This window comes from Hibiscus syriacus, unplaced genomic scaffold (genome assembly GCF_006381635.1).
Source record: "Hibiscus syriacus cultivar Baekdansim isolate YM2019G1 unplaced genomic scaffold, ASM638163v2 tig00112206_pilon, whole genome shotgun sequence".
In the NCBI taxonomy this organism is placed as follows: Eukaryota; Viridiplantae; Streptophyta; class Magnoliopsida; order Malvales; family Malvaceae; genus Hibiscus; species Hibiscus syriacus.
Window position 1 is genome coordinate 2270383 of NW_024063267.1, and position 22838 is coordinate 2293220.

A 22838-nucleotide genomic window follows, 5' to 3' on the forward strand; every position below is an offset into this window, starting at 1 on the left:
TAACCCCCACATTTCAACTACCCAGAGATGAACAATTAAGACACCAAACTACTTTAATGTGTGCATGCGTTATTGTTTCCTTGTTCAAGTCGACAGTGAGCTGCCATTACTATTGAAATATCTACCATGTGGGACCTCAGTTCTTAATACTTTCCATCTTCCATTATTGTGTTATTACAACATAAAACCATGCTGTGTTGTAAACACTTTCGTCCTTGCTCTGTAGCACAGGCCAGTGTTTAATAAATATGTTGGGAAACCGCATTTACTTGCTTTTAAAACTATTGGGATTCCATATCCATTTCTTACGCTTAGGCAATTGGTATGGCAGTGGGAACCTTATAGTTATATTCCTTAGAACTTTCTCTTTGAACACATAAGGAACAAGTATGTGCGCCAAAAGAAAAAGGGAATTGGTATGATAGCCACAATCAGATAATGCATGATGCAACATATATGTAGGCAAAGCAGAGCGGGGTCCCCAACCTTTTTTTTTTACGGAAAGGTGAATCAACCAATTGGCCAAAAGGAGTTCAATTGGTGGCTGCCACGTGCTCCGATTGTGTTTTACTTGGAAAGGAAGCCATGAAATGCGCCAAAACCAACCAACTTATGACATTTTTTGTGATTGTGAAAGGTTGGTTTGGGGGCTGGTGGGTAAGTTGCTCTCTTTCCTTCTCTCAACTAAATTCCAACTGTACCAACCCCCTTTTGCCTTTGCACCTATATTACTCCAAGCAATGTAACTAACCATATCTAATTATTTAGGTACCTGTCATCAATTGGTTGAGTGCTACGCGGCACCTTCACCATGTTTTTGACAGGTAGACATTACATGAGTTAATTCAAAGTTTAAACATATAAGAAAACAATGTACTTTGCTTCACACTTTCACATGCTAATGAGTAAAAAAGAACTTGCAAGCGAAGGGCGAATAGCATCATGAAGCCTAAATTTAATATTCAATGGATAACTTGAACTAGTTCATGAGCCATTTGATATGTAAAAATAGTTTTCTTCGTAGTCTATCATTATTAAGTGTGGTAGCTAATCAAACAGAAGCTCTATGAAGTCAAGTACTAGGGATTAGATTAATGTAATTAATTAATGTTCATGAACCAAAGGACCTCACTGTGCGAACTAGCACGGCACTCTAATTCTCTAAGCATGCGGTTCATGTGATGTGAGCATACAACAGTATGATTCATGGCTAAGCTACACAAGTAAGCGAGCCGCCGCCCAAGCTTTTAGTCCAACCTCCTTTTGCCACGTTGAACTCTCTGGTTTCAAGATGGAAAGAAACGGCGGCCGCCCATTGGCCACAAAACAAATTGTGCTGTTAAGGAGGCATTTATTTCTTTCGCATTAGAGCTGAACCTTTACCAAACTTAGCAACCAAAAATTGCGTATAAATGCTTAGTACCCACTACCCACCAAACCATCCATATTCCCCGACTCAACTTTCGTTTTTCACATTCCTTTCCAAGCTTAATGGATTGGACCCGTGGCAGAACCATTGGCCGCGGCTCCACTGCCACCGTTTCTATAGCCACCGTTGACCAGTCCGGTCATTTATTTGCTGTTAAGTCTTGTGAGCTCTCGCAGTCGGAATCTCTTAGAAAGGAACAGAGCATTTTGTGTACGTTAAGCTGCCCTCAAGTTGTTGCATATAAAGGGTGTGTCATTTCGTCCGAGAATGGTAAGCTTCTATACAATCTTTTCCTGGAATATGCTCCTAGTGGCACCGTCACCGATGCAATTCAGAAGCACGGTGGTTGCCTTGAGGAGGACATGGTTCGATCCTACACTCGTGGGATTTTACTCGGGCTTGAATTCCTGCACTCTCGACGAATAGTGCATTGTGACATCAAGGGCCAGAATATTTTGGTCACCGATGACGGGGTGAAAATCGCCGACTTGGGTTGCGCCAGGAGAGCTGATGGGACGTCGGGCGCCTCTTGGTCGGTTGCTGGCACCCCTGTTTACATGGCTCCAGAGGTGGCGCGTGGCGAGCAACAAGGATTCTCAGCTGACGTGTGGGCACTTGGATGTACGGTAATCGAGATGGCTACCGGACGAGCACCGTGGCCTGATGTTGGCGACCCTGTTTCTGCACTGTACAGAATCGGGTATTCAAATGATGCCCTGGAAATACCAAACATGATTTCGAAACAGACAAGGGATTTTCTAAGCAAGTGTTTGAGGAGAGACCCTGCCGAGAGATGGTCGGCAACGCAACTTCTTTCGCACGATTTCGTAAAGGAATCGAAGGAACCCGTTGGTTCTATATCGGAGACACCCAACAACGTACTGCACCCACACTTCTGGGACTCCGTTGAAGAGTTGGAGACAGTTCAGATTGCTTCCAACAAGTCTTTAATGGAAAGGATCCGACAATTGGGTGAAGACAATCTTGTTTTGTCATCAAAATTACCCAGTTGGGAATACGATGAAAATTGGGTGACAGTGAGGAACAATGTCAATTTGGAAGTGGAACTGTTACCTAACAAACTGGACCATAACTTTTTACACGTCGATGAATCTACAAGTAGGCTGAGCGAGGATTATGAAATAGTGGTTGATTACTATCTCACAAAGAATAGTGGGCAAAACAGTTTAGCCACTAACAGCGAGAGAGATGAGAGTAGGCATAAATTAACTTCATTTGCAGCATGTAAATATGTATTTTACATCTTATGTATGAATTTAAATTACTTTAATGATAAGTGTTTTTTTAATCCACCTTTTACCACGCTGCAATCTCTTTTAATGAATCTAGGTTCTATAAACTTCTTCCAAGGAAATAAAGGAAACAGACAAGGAACCTAACCAGTTTTTGAGAGCATTGTAAAATTTCATCGACATTTTTATTTCTGGTCAGATAATTCGATTTTACCCTATATTTACATATGCCCAATTGCCCATCCCATCACCTATTACACCCTCCCTTAGATGTAATCGAGTTTTACCACATGATAGCACGTGGGTGTGATAAAAACACCATTTTATTTTTGTTATCAATCTCATTTTTAATTTGCATTGGCCATGTGAAAATAGAACACATGTTCACCATGTGATTATGTATTCCAAGTAAGGACAAGCATGCGAGACGCTGCAGTATAATGTCCATGGTTTCGTTGTTTAACGACATAGTTCTTAGACTAATAATTTGTAGATGTGCACTAATATTTAATTTATCATGTTAGAAAACATTGTATAAGGACATTACAATTCACAATTGTTATAGCCCAACCCGTGGAATGTGGATCATATCATGAGAGTATAGGCTGGAATTATTCTCCTTGGGACCACGAATCCGACAATATTTGCACCATTGAGGCTGCAAAGCTTTGTTTACAATGTAAAGTGAGACGCTACTTAACGTTGAACCTTAAGCTAAAATCTGGTGCAGTTCCAATTTAAGACTAAGGGGATGTTTGATAAAATAAAATGATTAAGCGCTGAATGATTCAATGGCCTGAATGATTCAAAGGCTTGTATGAATTGGCTCTGAATGTGAAATGATGTTTGATAATGGTTCTGAATGTACAATCTGAATTATGAATATTTTCATTTTTACCTCCATAATGATTTATTATATTATAAGATATGATTGTTTAATAAGACAACTTGTGAAAAAATAGGTATTATGGTAAAATACCGGGTGTTTAATGATTCAGAATGTACTTTAATGCTGAATCATTCAGCAGCGTTGTGCTGTTTCATTCAGCATAATCTTCATTCAGAGGTGAGAATCAAACATGCTGAATACTGAACGGTTCAACATTAAGCACTGAATGGTTCCATTCAGTAGTAAACAAACGACCCTAAGACTTACAAATATTCCGAGTTCTCACTTTTGTGGCTGGCTATCATGTTTTAATGCATGGATGTCCTAACTTTGTACACAGGGATGCCTTGAATGTAATGGATACCAGTTTCCTAGCAAGTGAAATAATATTAGGCCGAGTAGAAAAAACAGATTCTGAAGTTTTATTGCTTAGCTAAGTAGCGAACTTAAGATCAAGGATATGAAAATTCATGGTTGAACAGAACAAGGTTCAAGCTACATAAAGATTAAAATGAGATTATGATATGGAATGTGAACGTGATAGTATTTAATCAATCCAAGCACGTGGAAGGTTTCAAATCGTTCAGTTACTCTTGGGCAGTGCAGCCTTGGGCAGTGTCATAGATCTTGCTCGAAGGTTCAGAAATATTCCCCTGAAAAATGAAGTTCGCAGGAATAAAAATCACCTTAACACTGAATTTATATATTTTGAAGGGTGAAAGTAAAGAGGGAAAGAAGCAAAGTATTTACCAGCAAAATGCAACGAGGCTACTGAAAATGACACGGAACTGCAAAGGCACATATTGGTGATTTATCCACCCCACAACTGGCCAGAACTGCAAATTCATTCAGGTAGGTTCTATGGGATATATGTACGTGCAGAGGGCTCCTCTGTTTCACATTAATATATATAAACTATTACACTATAGAACTCGGAATGGGAAACAAAGTAATACCGTCCATGCAGTCATCTTTACGAGCTTCTAATTTTCTACTCTCTTCTTCTTCAAATCAGATCAGTGCCGCTCTATCCGTGCCAAAGCTTCCATCCATTAGGTTGTCGGTTCCAAAAGTAGCAACCAAAGGGTTCAGTGACGGATCTAAAAATTTATAAATGGGTCCAAAGTTTTAATTTTCTTTTCTTGAAAATAACAGGGGTGCAAATTTTTTTTTTCATTTTTCTTTAACATATTATATTAAATTTCACTTTTTTTATTAAATAATGGGATGAATTTGGCCGCTAGGGGCTTAGTGCATCCGCCCCTGAAAGGGTTGTCTGTGGATTTGAATACCAGGATGGGCTTTTCAACACAATCCCATTTGAAAAGAATGTTATTGAGACACCTTTGGTTGAAGAAAGCTCATCGGTTTAAATGGCTACCATACAACTTTATGCTATCTTAGAGTCCATTGCCGATACAGTGGAGATGCACAACAACATCGGGCAACACCGGGAAACACCCTTCTTCTTAACTCCATCAACACGATCACTCTCACCGCCGCTACCATGGCTGGTGTTATGGCAACCGGCGGCGCTGGAGTTTCTGTTTTCAGTTTGAAGGTTGCATCCACTCTCTTGTTCTCTGCAGCCACGGGAATGTTGGTGTTGATGAACAAAATCCAACCCTCGCAGCTTGTGGAAGAGCAACGTAATGCGACAAGATTGTTTAAGCAGCTTAGAGACAAATAGAAACCCTACTTTCTATTGGCTCTCCAAGCAAAGAAGACGTAAAAATGCTATGGAGAAGGTCTTGGCCCTTGATAAAGCCTACCCTCTTCCTTACTAGGTGTAATGCTTGAAAAAATCCCAGAAAGTTTAGAGCCTGCTGTTTGGTGGCCTAAGGTCCAATCCCAGAAAACAAACAAACAAGTCGTTGAAAGCAAAGGATGGAGCGAAAAGAGATAAGTGGTTGAGGTGATTAAGAGAAAAGACAGTGAAGATTACGAGAGACTAGGCAACAAGGCTTTGAAGATGAACAAAGTTTTAGCTGCCTCAGGGCCAATTCTGACTGGAATTGCAGCTTTAGGATCTGCCTTTATGGATTCGTCCAATGGTCCTTGGGCAGCAATAATGGCAGCTGTTGCAGGAGCTTTAGCTTCAGCTGTTAACGCTTTGGAGAACGGTGGTCAAGTCTGTATGGTGTTTGAGATGTATAGGAACAACGCTGGCTTCTTCAAACATGTGCAAGAATCTATTGAGTGAAGGTGACTTGGGTAAAAGAGAAAACGGGGAGTTGTTTGAAATGAAGGTGGCGTTGCAATTGGGAAGAAGTTTAACGCAGCTGAGAGACGTAGCCAAAAAATCCAGTTGCTCTGGTATAGAAGGAATCCCCATTGATGAATTCGCAAGCAAGCTGTTTTAATCCATGTATTCATGATCACAACATGTGCATATGTACAAGCATTATTCTTTGATTCATTTAGTTAATCACTGGTTCACTGATAATTTTTTGTACAATTTTGTCTAGATATGGAAACTTGAAAATATACTTCATAGAAATCAATGTGTATTTTTTCCCCTTAAAGTTGATATTTGTTTGTTATTTTGCATTCTACTCTTCTTCAACAAAACCAAAGAGAAAGAATTGTATAAATAAAGTGAGAAAAATGAAATTTCAAAGTAGTAGAACTGAATATTTCAATCAGGTAACAATATATAACAATTGGATGTTGACATTTCGACTGTTTTTAAAGGATTAAGAGAGGTGTTCAACCTTGTATGCTTGGACTGGGTTCGGGTCCAAAATTTAAACCCAATTTGTTATTTTAAGATGGGTTAACTAGTCTCTGGGTTCAAAGTTGTCTGGTCTGGGCTTTTTTGACCCAATAAGGCTTTTAAATTTAAAATTTAGGGTTTACCCATCCCCAGATTTTAATTAGGGATCTACGACATTTGCTACAGTATCACCTCGAGATGACCAGTTACTTAAAATATTATTTTTAAATGGATCCGGATGAGTGATTCCCGCGTAGACCATTAATTTGTTATTTTTAAACGGACTCGTCAAGTTGAGGTAACGAGTTCAATAAAAAAATATTTTTTTCTTATTGGAAAAAATTAAAATTAGAAATAAAAAAAGAGGGGAATTCATCACCTCGACGTGATGAGTTCCTTCGAATTTAAAAAACTAATTGTTTTGTAGCTGTTGGTCAACGGGTAGTTGTACAACGATCATAATGGAACTCGTCACGTTGATGTGTCGAGTTCGCCCGGATTAAATTTTAAAAATAAAATAATTAAAAAATAATAATAATTTTTATTAAAATAACATTGTTTACAAACTAATAAAATTTATTTATATTTTCTAAGTTCTTGACGATGTCGAGAAGTAGTCGAATGATAATGGTGCGAGGCTCGTAGAGTATGCCGGGGTCGTCGGCCTTGATCGTCATCGTCGTCTTCTTCATCTTGCTGAGGAGATGTACTTAACACACTCTAAGATCCACATTCGAAATATGGTGATGGGCTTATCGTCATCGTCGCCGTCTTCATCTTACCGAGGAGGTGTTCTTAGCAATCGCAATATGTAAAAACGACGTCACGACACACCATAAATCAAACCCCTTAAAAAATTGTGGTGACAATAACGGGTAAATCTTGTCGTCAGTATACGAAAGTCAAGAAAACTGTAAATATTAAATATCAAAATTAATAAAGTTTAAAATTTTAAAAAAAAATTATAAAAAAAAATGTATACCGCATAACGACCTGTGATATTGATCTTCATCTGTATATCTTTTGTAATGGCATCCGACAACTTCGTCTCAATTACTTTATGGTGCCATCTAAAATATTTAAAAATAGAAAAGATTAAAAAGAGATAAAAATTATTTAAGTTAATCAAATTTAAAAACAAAGTTAAAAAAAGTACATGATTGTAGAAATATTATACAACCTGCTACATCGACTTTTCGACCCCGCTCAACAATTGTAGTTTTGTAAAGCTCCCAGTACAGAAAGTTAAAATCGACAAGCCCCAATTGGTATTGCGACACTCGATGAAGTCATTTAATATTCGAAGATACTAAGTGTGTGCCAAATTACCAGATTTATCCAGCAACAATATCCCTTCGATCAATTGGAGAAGATATGCTTGCGGCGTAAAAATAACATTTTCCTCGGTAGAGTCGTTGATCACTTGGAATTCAGACTCCAATCACGTCATCCGTACTTGATAGCCATCTATGAACTCGGATGGTGACATCTTTCCCAAAACTCTGTAGACCAACGTCCTAATGTCGTAATTGTTACGACTCACCACGGGGCTCCATTCACAATAACATTGAGTTGGTAAGCAACGTCTTCCAAAGTAATCGTCGTTTCACCACTCAGAAAATGAAAAGTGTACGTCTCAGGCCACCAACGTTTGATCAGAGACTCAATCAACGCCGGGTACACCTTGAAGCCACATACAAATATAACTGGAAAAAGAACGGATTGCTGAAGATATATCATCTTTCGTAAATACAAATCTTTTGCAGTCTTCTCGCACTAACTAATACTACGTTCTTCTTTCGATCGATGAAATATGGACGTTGTCGAGGCACAACGTGTTTGATTGGGAAACCATTTTTTGAGATTTTCACAGAAAGTTGAAATTTTCATTATTTTTTTGAATTTAGGGTTTGATGAAAAATCAAAACTCCAACCCCATATTTATAACCCAAATTCCAGCGACTATAATGCAAAAATTAAGAAGAACTCGTCACCTCAGTGACGAGTTTCAAGTGACCGTTGCACAACTACCCATTGATCAACAATTAGATTTTTGAATCCGAAGGAACTTGTCACCTCGAAGTGACAAGTTATCCTCTTTTTTATTTCTAATTTTTTTTAAAATTATTAATGGTCGTTTAAAAATAATAAATTAATAGTCCACGTTAGACTCACTCATCCGGGTCTATTAAAAAATAATATTCTAAAATATTCATCATCTTAAGGTGACGAGTTCACCCGACACTGTAATAAATATCGTAAACCCCTCATTAAATTCTGGGATGGGTAAGACCCTAAATTTTAAATCTAAAATCCCCTGGGCCAAAAAAAAGGCTCTGTTATGAGTATGCCATGAGCATCGACCGACTGATCGTATAGCTCCAAAGTCCTTTCAGCACCACTCGCTGACGATGAGGTTTTTTGTTGGTTATTTGTTTTTTGTGGATTTCGCAGACATACCCTCCTCCACCCACTATACTACCTACGAAGCCATCTCATCATTTAAAAAATAATAATAAATATTTGTTTTTTTATGTATAGTAATATAGTTCACCCAGATATAAAATGGCTATCCTTTTTTTTTAGGTTTTAGCAGAGCAATTGTCTCTTGCGCTCTTTGGGAGTTTTGAAGAAGAAAAACGCAGGGAAGGGTTCTGTGTAAGCCTTTTCCATAGTCCTGTTTTGTCTTACTGCATTGATAGTTTTATGTCTTCAAAATCCTGGTACCATTATTCTCTGTCCTTGTGATGTTTGCGGTGAATTTGATTTTGATCTTTTGATAACGTGACAGCGTTGGTTTCTTTTGTTAAACACCCTTTTCTGTTTCGATGGTTTGCATCTCAAAAACTTTGGTACAATGGCGAGTATTAATTGGAGATGGTCTGGTTGTTTGTTGCATGTCTTGAACAGCTCAATGCTGATTTCTAGATCGTTTTGGGTCATAATCTGTGAAGAAATTCGAATGATATTTGATTGGTATATGATGGTGGGTTGCAAACATTGAAATGGAATGATTCATGAGATTGCATTTGCCTGTGTGATTTTGAATACATGAAGCATTTCCATTGAATTACAGCACGTTTCCACTCTGTTTGCCTTGTATATTAATGACGTTCTCTTTTTACACTCGGCATTTCTGACAACTTTTTTAGATGAGCATTGCACAATGATGTAAATGTCAGTTTAGAATGTTCTAAAATGAATTTCATTTTACACTGTTTTTGCCTGTTGATAGTTCTTCGATCGTGTGTAACATCTGTTGAACTTGCTTTTCCTTACACATGACTGGGCATTACAAGGTTTTGTTATTGCTTATTTCTGGAAGATTACTCTTCATCAGATATTTCAACTTTAGAAGATGAGGGGAAGTCCTTGGCATCTTGGGCAATCGGTTACATGTCGTCTTACTCAAGCTGACAAGAAGGCTGTAGCTGTCGGTTCTTTGCTTCAGAGGCTGATCTGAAAAAGACTGTACTTTATGACTTCCATGTTGCTAATGGTGGGAAGATGGTCCCATTTGCTGGATGGAGCATGCCGATTCAGTACAAGGACTCCATCATGGACTCTACGGTAAATTGCAGGGAGAATGGAGGCCTCTTTGATGTATCACATATGTGTGGGCTGAGCCTTAAGGGAAAGGACTGTGTTCGAAAAGCTCGTCATTGCTGATGTTGCTGGACTTGCCCCTGGAACTGGAACGCTAACTGTCTTTACAAATGAGAAGGGAGGGGCAGTTGATGATTCTGTGATCACCAAAGTGAAGGATGATCACATATACCTGGTTGTGAATGCAGGCTGCAGGGATAAAGATTTGGCACACATTGAAGAGCATATGAAGGCATTCAAGTCCAAAAAGGTGGAGATGTCTCGTGGCACATCCATGATGAGAGATCTCTTCTAGCTCTCCAGGTTAGTCTATAAACTCTTCTAACTGTATGTCTCCACGCCTGATTCTCTGTATAGATTCATTATTTTGCATTCTTGCAATTTGCTGGTGAATTTTGTGTCAAACATGCATGCATACTTTTGCTTCTATATTTACTTTACTCTATGCAACTGTTCCTCCCCAATCAAATGTTCTCCTCTTATTCTTGAATAATTCAGTCTGCTTGCATTTGCAGGTTATTAAGAATTTAAGAGAATGAATTGCCTGAGGCAAGTGAACTATGTTTACTTTGGCTCGTACATGTCTATCTGTGTTTTGTCCTCTCACTAGACGTAGAAAATGTAGTCTTCTGTTATCAATGACAGTTGAAACATTCGTCTTCTCTCTTGCAGGGTCCTTTAGCTGCCCCAGTTCTTCAACATCTGACAAAGGATGATCTTGGTAAGCTATATTTTGGGGAGTTCCGTATATTGGATATCAATGGTGCAACATGCTTTCTCACTCGGACCGGGTAATCTTCCATTTTTCTATTAAAAGAGTAGTAATTTGGTTGGCATGATGATGTTATCATTTGTTAGGATGGCTATGGAGGGTAGTTGTCTCTTTAATCTATGGATCAGGTACACCCTTGAGGATGGATTTGAGATCTCAGTTCCCTCGGAAAATGCTGTGGATCTTGCTAAAGCAATCCTAGAGAGATCTGAAGGGAAGGTTAGGTTGACTGGTCTTGGAGCTTGAGACAGTCTCCGACTCGAAGCTGGCCTGTGTTTATATGGAAATGACATGGAACAACATATAACACCAGTGGAGGCTGGACTGAACTGGGCCATTGGGAAGAGGAGAGCAGAAGGTGGATTCCTAGGAGCTCAGGTCATCCGTAAACAACTGGAAGAGGGTCCCTCTATCAGGCGTGCTGGCTTCACCTCCCCAGGCCCACCTCCTCGATCCCACACTGAGATTCAGGACGAGAAAGGGAACAACATTGGTGAAATCACTAGCGGAGGATTTAGCCCCTGCCTCAAGAAGAACATTGCAATGGGATACGTTAAATCCGGATTACACAAGGCAGGAACTAAAGCTAAGATTTTGGTAAGAGGAAAGGCCTATGATGGAGTTGTCACCAAAACGCCTTTTGTACCAACAAAATATTACAAGCCATCCTGAGGCTCACCTCCAACATATTTCGCTTTGCTTCTTGTTATTGTGCTTGTTCTTTTTTATGTAATTTAACCGTTGCAATTGATACTAATCACTAGATTATCTGTTAACTGAAAAGGCAATGACATAGTTTGATGCTTTATTCGGGTATCATGTGTTAAATTCCAATTTTCTCAAAACAATAATTAACATAAAAAATTAACAGAAATCCTAGTCATATTATTTTTATTATCATACTACATTTTCCACATTCATGTCATAAAACCATATGCAATATGACTCTCCCTACTGCAGATCTGATTCAAAATTTACTCAATTTCCTATTGGAACTTATGCTTACAGCAGGGTTTCCTCTGTTTTCTCTTTTAAACATCAAAACTTTAAAATAAATAGAGATATCGGACATCAAAACTGAAGAAATTGTAGCTGATCAGGGGAATTAAAAAACTACAGCAGACTCTTTTAATGATTTACGAGCGCGCCAATAAATAGCAGCAGCAGTTTCTGATGTCCCCAACTGTAAAAGGGGGTTGGAAGATGGTGAGTGAGAGCACAGGATTCTAATCAAAATCAGAGAAACCGGTATGAAAGAAATAATACAAAAAGCTCACCTTAGTTTCAAGGGAATGGTAATCCTTCCATAAGCTAGTGTCTTGGTCATAAGTTTTGAGTGCAGCTTCATACAACTTTCGGGCATTTTCTAGAGAATCCTCATTGCCAAGAGAGGCGAGATTTGACTCTAATTCAATGCAATTTTTGTATAATGCAAGACCTGGATGAGGTAGAGCCAGGAATCTACAATTGACAGAGGACATAAAGTAAGCAATTTATTGCATGAAATGAATTACTATCAATATACTTATACTATTTAACATATAAATGCAAAAGCACAGCAGCAACCCTTAACTTCAAATCCTGGGGAGATACAATTGAGGCAAAATAAAGTAACCAAAAACATCATCTCAAGACATAATAACATACCTCTTATACACCTCTCTTGCATGTTTAAGTCCATCTTTTTGAAGGATGAAATTAACTACAGCTGAAGATAGAGAAAATCCATTCTCACTGCCACCATATTTAGCAACCGCTCTGAGAGAAAGCTCAATCAGCTTCTCAAAATATTTCTTTTGAATTCCAAAGAACTTGAGAGCCTGTAGAATGAGATAGAATTACACCAGCACTTTCATACTTGTCGACTTAATTGCCTTACTGTTTCCAATGTAGTAGAGGAAGAGATAAAAGTACAAAATACTAATAAGTTTTCATATATATATACAATGCAGATGAGAAAACATAATTCAACATGTTTAGGCAAATCATAAGGGGATCCAAGTTCATTCAGCAAGGGTGATGATCAACAAATAAACATCAACTAGGGCGTTGAAGGGAGAAGAAAAAGACAAAGAAGATAATTAATGTCGAAACATACCATTATCCACAAGCTCTCAGCTTCTGACATTGACATTTTTGTTAGAACAGTTCTAAAAAGCTCAAAGATGTACAATGCATCAGCCTTGCAAGGAGAGAGAGAATTCCTTGTGATACATCTAATTTCTATGGAAACCCTCAAAACCCATAATTGTAATGAATCTGAAAGTTTTCCACAGCAGAGCTTCTCTGCTAATTTCTTGGCTTCTTCCAGTCTCCCAAGTTGTGTGTAAAATGAAATATATTGGCAGGCAAGTTCTTCCGTAAGACATCCCATTTTTTCAGCCTTCTCATAAACCTTCATGATGTCTGTAATATAACTTGAGGTATGATTGGTTAAGGAAATCACTTCTGCTTCCCCACTCTTAGGAGCAATGACATCGGACAAAAATTTTATATAAAATTTGAACATCGTAGCTGAAGGAACGGATTTTATTGCCTCTTCATACACCTGTACATGGCATAGAAATAATATATCATATGGTAAACATGCTTGCTAGAATTGTACTTGGCAATATATAGTTACAAGTTTCACACCTGAGCTGCCTTTTGCAACTTAGAGAGCATGGCATCATCATTCTTCTCACCAGTACTTGAGGCATCAGACATTTCGAGTCTTGCAAGCCAATCCCAATATTCAGGGTCAGCTGAAAAGTCTCTTTTCATATCACTCAGAATCTCACCACGAAGCTCCTCCGAATCTGCCACTTCTATTGCTTCCAATATCTCAAGAAGTTGCTTCCTGAGGCTAAAACTAGAAGGGACTGCTTGAATTGCCCCACTATATATCGTTTTAAGAATACCCGAAGCATGTTCCAAAAACAAATTTGATTCCTTCCCAGACTCTTCATCTGACCCATGATCAATATTTTCTTTTTCTTCATCATCAAGGGACATAAACAAATCTTTATTTTCCTCTTTCCATTGCTTCTCATCAGCATCCTTCTTATCACGGACCAAGGTTCCTTTATCCTCCCCAAGAGCAGCCTTTCGAGCTTTTAGCTTGTTAAGGTATGTAAGCTCCATCCTAAGATACTCTACCCAAAGGTCCTCTGAATTTGGACACAATCTCAAGCCGCTTTGCATTAAAGCACGAGCTGCTGCAACATTCAAATTATGATCAAATTCCCAAGCTGCTGCATATATCCAAACTCCTGGCAGCTTAGGATGAAACCGAATCACTTGAGCCAAAACCTACAATATTCAACAAATTAAAAAACCAATCACGACTAAAGCTCAAATAAACACGGCAACAATTTCTTCTTTTTCATACCTATACAGAAATATATATATGCATAAATTTTAAAAAATGTACCTTTTTCATTCTTCCATTATTTCTCTGCCTACAAAACTCAAGGTACCGAAACCAAAGCTCCACGTCTCCTTTATATCTCATCACAGCAAGTCTATATATCTCCATGATTCTCGCGACGGGGGCGAAATCGGAGACCGATTTCCTAGACTTGATCTTCTTTCCTTGACGCACGAGTTCACGAGTCGCAGCTTTCTTACGGAGCCGGCGAAGGGAATCTAGCTGAGTCTCGTAGTCGATATAGGCAATGAAATCTTGCTTGAGAGGAGAAGGGCGCTTGAGTCGGTATTCGAACTTGCGACGTTGCTTGACTATCTCGGCGATCTCACGACAAGTGAATATACCGCGACGCTCGAGGTCATCGAGCTCGTCTACCATGCGCTCGAGACGGTATTGAACAACGTCCGCCATTGTGGCTTGGTGTTTGAGAGGAGCAGAGTAGGCGCGTGTCTAGGGTTTAAGGATGGGAGATTATAGTTTTAGGGGGGATGAGTTTCGTTTGGGGTTTATTGTTCGACCGAATCTGAACAGAGAGTTAGCGTTTATTCAAATGGACTGGACATAACTTTGATGCAGATCAAAACTAAACTTGGGCTTTCTTTTTATTAAGCCCACATCCATTCGTCAACTTTGAGGCCTTTTAATTAAAACCAAAAGTTGGCGAAATTGACTCAGGCGGGTAAAAATGTTAACCCATTAGACCATCTTCATAATTTATTTGAGATTTATCGTAAATGTTACATTGCAAGATAAACATGTCACGATCACATGTTGAGTTTATCTAAATAATTTTTTATTCAAGATCATCACGTCGAGGTGACAATTTTAAAAAATATATAATTTTTTATTAAAATTTTATCCTACCAGAATGACAAGTTATAATAAAAAATATATTTTATTAAAATTCATCATGCTCACGTGATGAATTCTAAATCGTTATAATAAATGTAGTAATTCTAAAAATAGAATATATAATTTATTATTAGATTAAATAATTAGGCGAATTTTATCCTAAAAATTTTATATTGAGTGGCAAGTTTGCCATAGAATCTGTCGTATAGTTTTCTGTCCAATAGATCATATGCTCCTCTCGAACCATCTAATATTTAATAAACTAATGTGAACATCTAAATTCGATTCACCATTACAATCCAATTTCGATTCAACCTACATTGCACCACTGTTTCACGTCTAAGCTAGCCCCACAGTTCCACTTTCGGACGGAACATATTCCGATGAATAATAACTTTAAGGGTAAACTATATCACTGACCACCTAATTATAGTTTTTTTTATTTTGACCATCATTTTTTAATTTTATGAATCAGGTCACCCAACTATTTAAATATATTCAATCAAATCACTCCCTCTTAAATTTAATTTAATAAATATATATAATTTTGTAAATTTTAATTGAATATAAGGCTTGATTTAATGGCTAAGATGTTTGCCCTCCCTTTTAAATTTCCAAGTTTGAATCCCTCTACAAGCATGTTAATTTCGTTTTAGCCTAGTGGTTTGGGCATTCTTGGTAGAGTAGTGGGTCGCCAAGTTAATTTCTTTGGAATGTTTTGTATCTAATAAGGTGGTGACACCACCTTATTGTATACAAAATAAAATAAATTAAACAATTAGAATTAATAAAATATCTTTTAATCTGGTAGTGACATGTGTCACCACCTAACTGGAGATCAAATTTATTAAATTAAATCAAAATTATGATCAAATTAAAAAAAATATATGACTATTGAGGATCAAATATGTAATTATATCAATTTTATTAACTGCACGTCAGTACTTCTGTTAAATGTTAACGACAAGTGACCTGATTGACTACGTTTAAATAGTTGGGTGACTTGATTGACTATAATTCAAAAATGATGGTCAAAATGAAAAGAGGCTATTGTTAGGTGGTCAATGGTATAGTTTACCCTAATTTTAAATGTGGATTAACACTCAATCTCATCATGGCCAAAGATCAAGGTTTAAAAGCGTTATTCATGTCCATGACCATCTAATAATAATTGAATGCAAAAAGAAAAAAAAAGTATTGATAAAATAATTTTAAAAAATATAGATCTATTTAATATTTTAGCGTAAGTTTTCTTCTTCTTCACAACGCGGGAATCGTAATCTAAAAGTTGTTATTATATTTTAGGTATATGAATGTATGATGGTAACTGTGTTGTACACAGGGCCGTGTTGTAAATTTTGGTGACCTTCCTTACATAAATTGGGCCCTGTGCGACTGGATAGCCCGCACATGCCCAAAACCGGCCCTGGTTGTACAAGAGAAGAGTGTTGGGAATTCAATAAACACTAAGATGTCACTGATATAAGTTAATGAACTGTTTATTACATGCAACTTTCCCACAGTTCACGTTTAGGCTTACAGATTACAATTACATTTGTGAAAGGGATGCACACCTAAATTAATAATACCACATAACATGTACCATGAAGTTACTTCAATCCCAAGCAACATAGTCCGTACAACTCATGGTATTCCGCTTCCTCCTCCAAATCCTGCACCATATCCTCCGCCAAACCCACCACCATGAGATCCTCCGCCTCCAAGCCCTCCGTTTCCAGACCCGACCCCACCACCAGCACCACTCCCGAAACCATATCCATCACCCCATTGCCACCCCCTCCTTCACCACCATCGTCGCCACCACCTCCTCCTCCGCCTAAGTGCCCATCGGCACCAGGCCAACCGAACCCATCGCCATACACCGGGATATAAGGGAAGAATGATTTATTGTCACCAACTGCATGCACTTCCTTTTCGCTCACACCTAGCTTCCTAGAGTCAGTACGACAGGGAAGAAGAAAAAAACCGAGAATCAGGAAAGTGAAAACCCTGAAGGCACTCATCGTTTACATGCAAATAGAATGGTGCCCCATAACTATAGACCACAGAACATATATATAGATGGCTGAGAAGTAAGATCGAGTAATTAAATTGCCGGCAGTGTCACGATACTTAAAAAGTGGACCAGTAATTTACATCCAATCATCAATAATCCGTGCCCAGACATGAAGTTAATAAAGCGACCCAGCCAATAGTAATGATCCAAGATTTTGGTCATTGGATCATCAATCAAACTAACAGTACTGGTGAATAAAAATAATTAGCTTTTGCATTTTTCAATTGAAAATATTTAATGTTGTAGACCTTCATCTAACTTCATTATTAGCAATCTTAAAATCTCCTCTGTGCAAATCTTTTTTTTAATTTTCTTTGTACCCATTTCACATATGCCCTTAATGCAAAATAACTCCTGACAATTTCATCTCGTTCGTAAGTAACTTACTAATCATTGTTGAATCATGGAGTAGCTTTGATGGTTGAGGATTTTTCTTATGATTTGATTCTCAATCAAACATGAGATTAATTTGTAAATAAATGTTTTTCTTAATAGTCAAATATTTTAGTTCAGGATTTAAATTATAGCCTCAGTGTTGGAAGCTGAGGTGAGAGAGCTTGTTGCTTTAAACACTGGAATGAACTAATTAATAATGATCAAGTGAGTATCATAGTGATCTAGTTTTACTTTGCATACAAAGTATTTTAATAATAAAAGTTAATGGCTTCAATTCTGTTCCACCACTTCATAATAATCTCGTTTGTGTTCATGTTGTGGTAATACTCCTACATTTGGTGGCGGTGATCGTAGTGCTTCATCGGTCGTCGAGACCACAAAAGAGAAGGTTGAAGAGAAGAATCTTATGATGATATGGGTTTCAACCTCTTTGATTAAACTAGTAATGCAAATATCAAAGCCTCTCTTGTGCAGTTGTTACCTTTATTTTAAGTGGTATATGGTTTGTTGTGTTTGTTACTCTCTAGTTGGACATTGTTCTCGTCTTTTAAGTTCGAGTTTTCGTAGAAAAATATAGCCGAAGAAAATTAACAATTCAGCTGCAATCTTGAATTTTTGGATTAAAACAAGTTATGATCTGAGTTTGATCTTTACTCTGTTTCGTTGCTCCATGTATTGGTTAGTTTTGTTCATTTTGTTTGATTGTTCGGTGTTTTATTCTGCAAAATCATTCTGTACTGTTTGACACTGTTAAAAAACTATACTGATATTTCATATGATTCCCCTACCTTTGCTTTGTTATTAAAAAGTTTTGTTAAAACAGGAACCGATCCCTGCAAAACACGTCAAAATATTGTCCTCAGTCGGCAAGCCAAGGAAGCCATTAAAGCGGTCGAAAGTCACATAAGAGACGTGCCTGACTTTAGTTTCGTCAGTTAATCTCCATGGAAAACCTTGGAACCAGAAGGGAAAATGAGCCGAAGAAAGAAGGCGAGATAATAAGCTTTTATTTGCTCAAAGAAAAGGAATCGTTAAAGCCTAAAAGTTGTAGAAAAGGTGAAATGATTGAAAGAATATTCAGAAAAAATTAGGATTTGTATAAGAGAGATTTTAAGTTTTTTTTTTTGAATTAATCAATGATATATGATCTATTGACCGACTAATCCAGATCGGATATTACAGAGACGATGGCGACCTTCACAACCCATTTTGCTCCATCCGCAAACATCAATATTCAAACCCCTGACCTTGCTTAAGGGATCTAATGCCTCATCCCACTAGATCAACTAGTTATTAGTAAAGATTTTAAGATTTTGATAAGGGTTTAAAGAAGGGGTTTTTATTTTTTTTTGACATTAATAGTGAATTAACGGTAAGTTTATTAACGTAGTTCTGCGGTGCGGCGTCTAAAAAACGGTTAATATACGGCGTGACCGGTTAAACAAGTGACCGGTTAAAATTTAGACCGGTTATGTTATATTATTTAACCGGAAATATTATAAAGTACAATAACATACTGGGTAGCGCTTATATAATGTAATAGGTAGCGCTTATATTGACCTATTTTATAAGTAAATCGGTATATTTATACCGATAGCATTACAAATTTACCTATTACATTATAATATGTTGAAAGTGTCTATACTTTTTTATAAAAAAGATCGATACTTTTTTTAAAGTTATGTAATTTATGTTTCAATTTTTTTTTAATAGTGTTTCATGTTTTCCACCTGCAATATTAATTTAATAATATCATTTGCACAAAAAATTATTTGATTGTTTTGATATTTTATAAAATAATATTTAGAATTTAAATTTAACAATATTAACCAAAGATAATAATAAATATGTAATATATATGTTTATTATTTTTAATTTAATAATAATATATATCGTAACGTAAAAAATAAATCATTAGACGCCTATAATTACTAAATTAATATCTTAAAACTCACTCAAAAGATAACCTTAAATTAATGTTTTCCACAGTAAAAAAAGTATGGACACTTTTATAAAAAGAATAGATATTTTACATTATAAGCACTACCTATTACATTATATAAACGCTACCTATTACATTATATAAGCGTTACCTATTACATCATATTTTTACCTATTATATTGAAAGTGTCTATACTTTTTATAAAAAGGATCGATACATTTTTTAAAGTTATGTAATTTATGTTTCAATTTTTTTTAATAGTGTTTCATGTTTTCCACCTACAATATTAATTTAACAATTTCATTTGCACAAAAAATTATTTGATTGTTTTGATATTTTATAAAATAATATTTAGAATTTAAATTTAATAATACTAACCAAAGATAATAATAAATATGTAATATATATGTTTATTGTTTTTAATTTAATAATAATATATTTTAATGTAAAAAATAAATCATTAGACACCTATAATTACTAAATTAATATCTTAAAACTCACTCAAAAGATAACCTTAAATTAATGTTTTCCACAGTGAAAAAAGTATGGACACTTTTATAAAAAGGATAAATACTTTACAATATAAGCACTACCTATTACATTATATAAACGCTAACTATTACATTATATAAGCGCTACCTATTACATCATATTTTTACCTATTATATTGAAAGTGTCTATACTTTTTATAAAAAGGATCGATACTTTTTTTAAAGTTATGTAATTTATGTTTCAATATTTTTTAATAGTGTTTCATGTTTTCCACCTACAATATTAATTTAATAATTTCATTTGCACAAAAAATTATTTGATTGTTTTGATATTTTATAAAATAATATTTAGAATTTAAATTTAATAATATTAACCAAAGATAATAATAAATATGTAATATATATGTTTATTGTTTTTAATTTAATAATAATATATATCGTAACGTAAAAAATAAATCATTAGACGCCTATAATTACTAAATTAATATCTTAAAATTCACTCAAAAGATAACCTTAAATTAATGTTTTCCACAGTGAAAAAAATATGGACACTTTTATAAAAAGGATAGATACTTTACAATATAAGCACTACCTATTACATTATATAAACGCTACCTATTACATTATATAAGCGCTACCTATTACATCATATTTTTACCTATTATATTGAAAGTGTCTATACTTTTTATAAAAAGGATCGATACTTTTTTTAAAGTTATGTAATTTATGTTTCAATTTTTTTAATAGTGTTTCATGTTTTCCACCTACAATATTAATTTAATAATTTCATTTGCACAAAAAATTATTTGATTGTTTTGATATTTTATAAAATATTATTTAGTATTTAAATTTAACAATATTAACCAAAGATAATACTAAATATGTAATATATATGTTTATTGTTTTAATTTAATAATAATATATACCGTAACGTAAAAAATAAATCATTAGACGCCTATAATTACTAAATTAATATCTAAAACTCACTCAAAAGATGTACATACATAAATATGTAGTTATTGTACATACCTAAATTTAATGATAATATATACTTGTAGTTATTGTACATACCTAAATTTAATGATAATATATACTTGTAGTTATTGTACATACCTAAATATGTACTGCGAATTTAATGTTGTACCCACCCTTTAACTACCACTACCAATACCACATCCTATTGAAAGCAGCACAACTTAAACATGTTCAAAATGAACCTTTGCTTACATCTCCATCAACTCCTGGACCACTGAACTTGCACAACAAAATTTTTGCCATGGATAATACTGATGTAGACAATGTTAAGCCAACCGAGGAATGCCATGAAGTACATAATGTTGATGAATCTGACAGATTGGTTGGTCAGCTCTTCTGTTCACGTGATCAAGCTTGGTACTTTTACAAGGGATTCGCACGGGAACATGGGTTTAGTGCACGTAAGGGAACAACACGGCTTGACATGGAAGGGAATGTGAAGACATAAGATTTTTGTTGTTCCAAAGAAGGGTTTCGAGTATCAAAAGTCAATATTGTTGATTGTCAACGTGCTCATACGCCAGTCACAAGAACAGGATATAAGGCTAGAGTCGTAGTTACAGCAACAAATACAAACGATCAGTGGGTTATAAGTAAGTCTGATCAGAAACATAATCATGTATTGTGCACACTTGCTATGACACCATTTATGCGTTCTAATATAGCTGTAAGTAAGGCTGATATCGATGAGGCAACAACATTGAAAGAGGTCGGTGTTGGCACGTCACAAGTAATGAACTATTTAACGCAACAGGCAGGGGGCTATCATAATGTTGGATTTACACATAAAGACCTCTACAATGCACTTCAAAGAGGTAAAGCAAAGGAAATCGTCGATGGGGATGTGAATGCGCTTATTGCCTACTTTGATTATAAGAAACATGATGATCTCGGGTTTTTTATGACATACTCGGTAGACGAATCGGGGGCATTGTATAATCTTATTTGGTCGGATTCTACATCGAGATCGGATTACACATGCTTCGGTGATGTAATTGCGTTCGACACAACGTACAAGATAATTTGTATGGTCGACCAATTATGCCTATTATTGGTGTCAATCATCACCATAACACAATTGTGTTTGCCACTGCCATAATCGCTGACGAGACGTCTCAATCTTTCGAGTGTGTGCTACAGAATTTTTTAGAAGCCATGATGAATAAATCACCTATTTCAGTTGTCACCGATGGAGATAGGGCAATGCAGAGGGCTATCAAATCTGTTATCCCTTATGCTAAGCACAGATTATGTTCTTGGCATCTTTCTCGCAATGCACAAGCTAACATTGGTGACCCAAAGTTTACAGCAACATTCTCAAAATGCATGGCTTCCTGGTGGACAACCAAGGAATTTGATATTCAATGGCGTTCGGTTGTTTCAGAATTCAATGTCCAAAAGCATCCATGGGTGATTGAGAAGGGAAATACACGACACTTATGGGCACAAGCATATCTAACCGGTCATTTCTTTGCCAATATTCGCTCAACACAAAGGTGCGAGTCTATGAATGCTTCACTAGCTATTGCACTGAAACACAAGAAGACATATTTAGATGTTGTTCGTGCAATTGAAGATGGAATTAGTAGAATGCGTATGAACGAGTTGAAAGCGGATTACTTAAGTTCCCATACGAAGCCCTTCCAGATCACAAAACTGGTCGACCTTGAAAGCCATGCCGCTGCGATTTTTACCCGCGAATCTTTTCGTGTGTTCCAAGATGAACTTATATGGGAGACATTGTACCGGATTGAGGCAGAGATTAAGTCCTTATCAGATGAATGGAGGCTAAGCTAAGCTAATAGTTTCTCCTTTAGGGAGTCTCTCAATTCTCAACTATAAGCATTTGAGTTGTTTTTGTTCTGACTTCGAAGTTTGTGTTTGAAGTTTATCAGCTATTGTGTAACACAAACTTGAGAGAAGAGGTACTACCAAGTGTTCGATGTATTGCTTGAAAAAACCTAAGGTTTT

At 36.3% G+C, this 22838-nt stretch overlaps 2 protein-coding genes, 1 long non-coding RNA gene and 2 pseudogenes across 3 annotated transcripts; 3 read left to right on the top strand and 2 right to left on the bottom strand.

Annotated features, from left to right (window-relative positions):
- Window positions 1–1416: 1416 nt before the first annotated feature.
- On the top strand, window positions 1417–2829 carry LOC120175555 (mitogen-activated protein kinase kinase kinase 18-like). The gene has a single exon (XM_039182152.1). The coding sequence runs from the start codon at window positions 1492–1494 to the stop codon at window positions 2827–2829; it is 1338 nt and encodes a 445-aa protein (XP_039038083.1). The 5' UTR covers window positions 1417–1491.
- Window positions 2830–4042: 1213 nt separating this feature from the next.
- LOC120175446 lies at window positions 4043–4548 on the bottom strand. Its single transcript, XR_005521257.1, has 3 exons — window positions 4528–4548; window positions 4322–4407; window positions 4043–4224 (listed from the first exon to the last, which is right to left on the bottom strand). It is a non-coding gene; the product is annotated as an uncharacterized LOC120175446 (long non-coding RNA).
- On the top strand, window positions 4509–5934 carry LOC120175556 (annotated as a pseudogene).
- A 3658-nt stretch (window positions 5935–9592) lies between these two features.
- Window positions 9593–11337, top strand: LOC120175372 (annotated as a pseudogene).
- Window positions 11338–11628: 291 nt separating this feature from the next.
- On the bottom strand, window positions 11629–14573 carry LOC120175369 (U3 small nucleolar RNA-associated protein 6 homolog). Its single transcript, XM_039181999.1, has 6 exons — window positions 14078–14573; window positions 13300–13956; window positions 12764–13213; window positions 12313–12485; window positions 11943–12126; window positions 11629–11848 (listed from the first exon to the last, which is right to left on the bottom strand). Exons 1-6 carry the CDS (start codon window positions 14483–14485, stop codon window positions 11771–11773), a joined length of 1950 nt encoding a protein of 649 aa, XP_039037930.1. The 5' UTR covers window positions 14486–14573; the 3' UTR covers window positions 11629–11770.
- Between the last annotated feature and the right edge of the window lie 8265 nt (window positions 14574–22838).

Bases quoted from the DNA above. Each gene is read 5' to 3' on its own strand.
- LOC120175555 (XM_039182152.1), top strand. From the start codon at position 1,492: ATGGATTGGACCCGTGGCAGAACCATTGGCCGCGGCTCCACTGCCACC.
- LOC120175369 (XM_039181999.1), bottom strand. From the start codon at position 14,485: ATGGCGGACGTTGTTCAATACCGTCTCGAGCGCATGGTAGACGAGCTC. The intron at 13,214-13,299 runs GTGTGAAACTTG...TGCCATGTACAG, and splicing joins AGTTGCAAAAGGCAGCTCAG to GTGTATGAAGAGGCAATAAA. The intron at 11,849-11,942 runs GTGAGCTTTTTG...CCCCTTTTACAG, and splicing joins ACCATTCCCTTGAAACTAAG to TTGGGGACATCAGAAACTGC.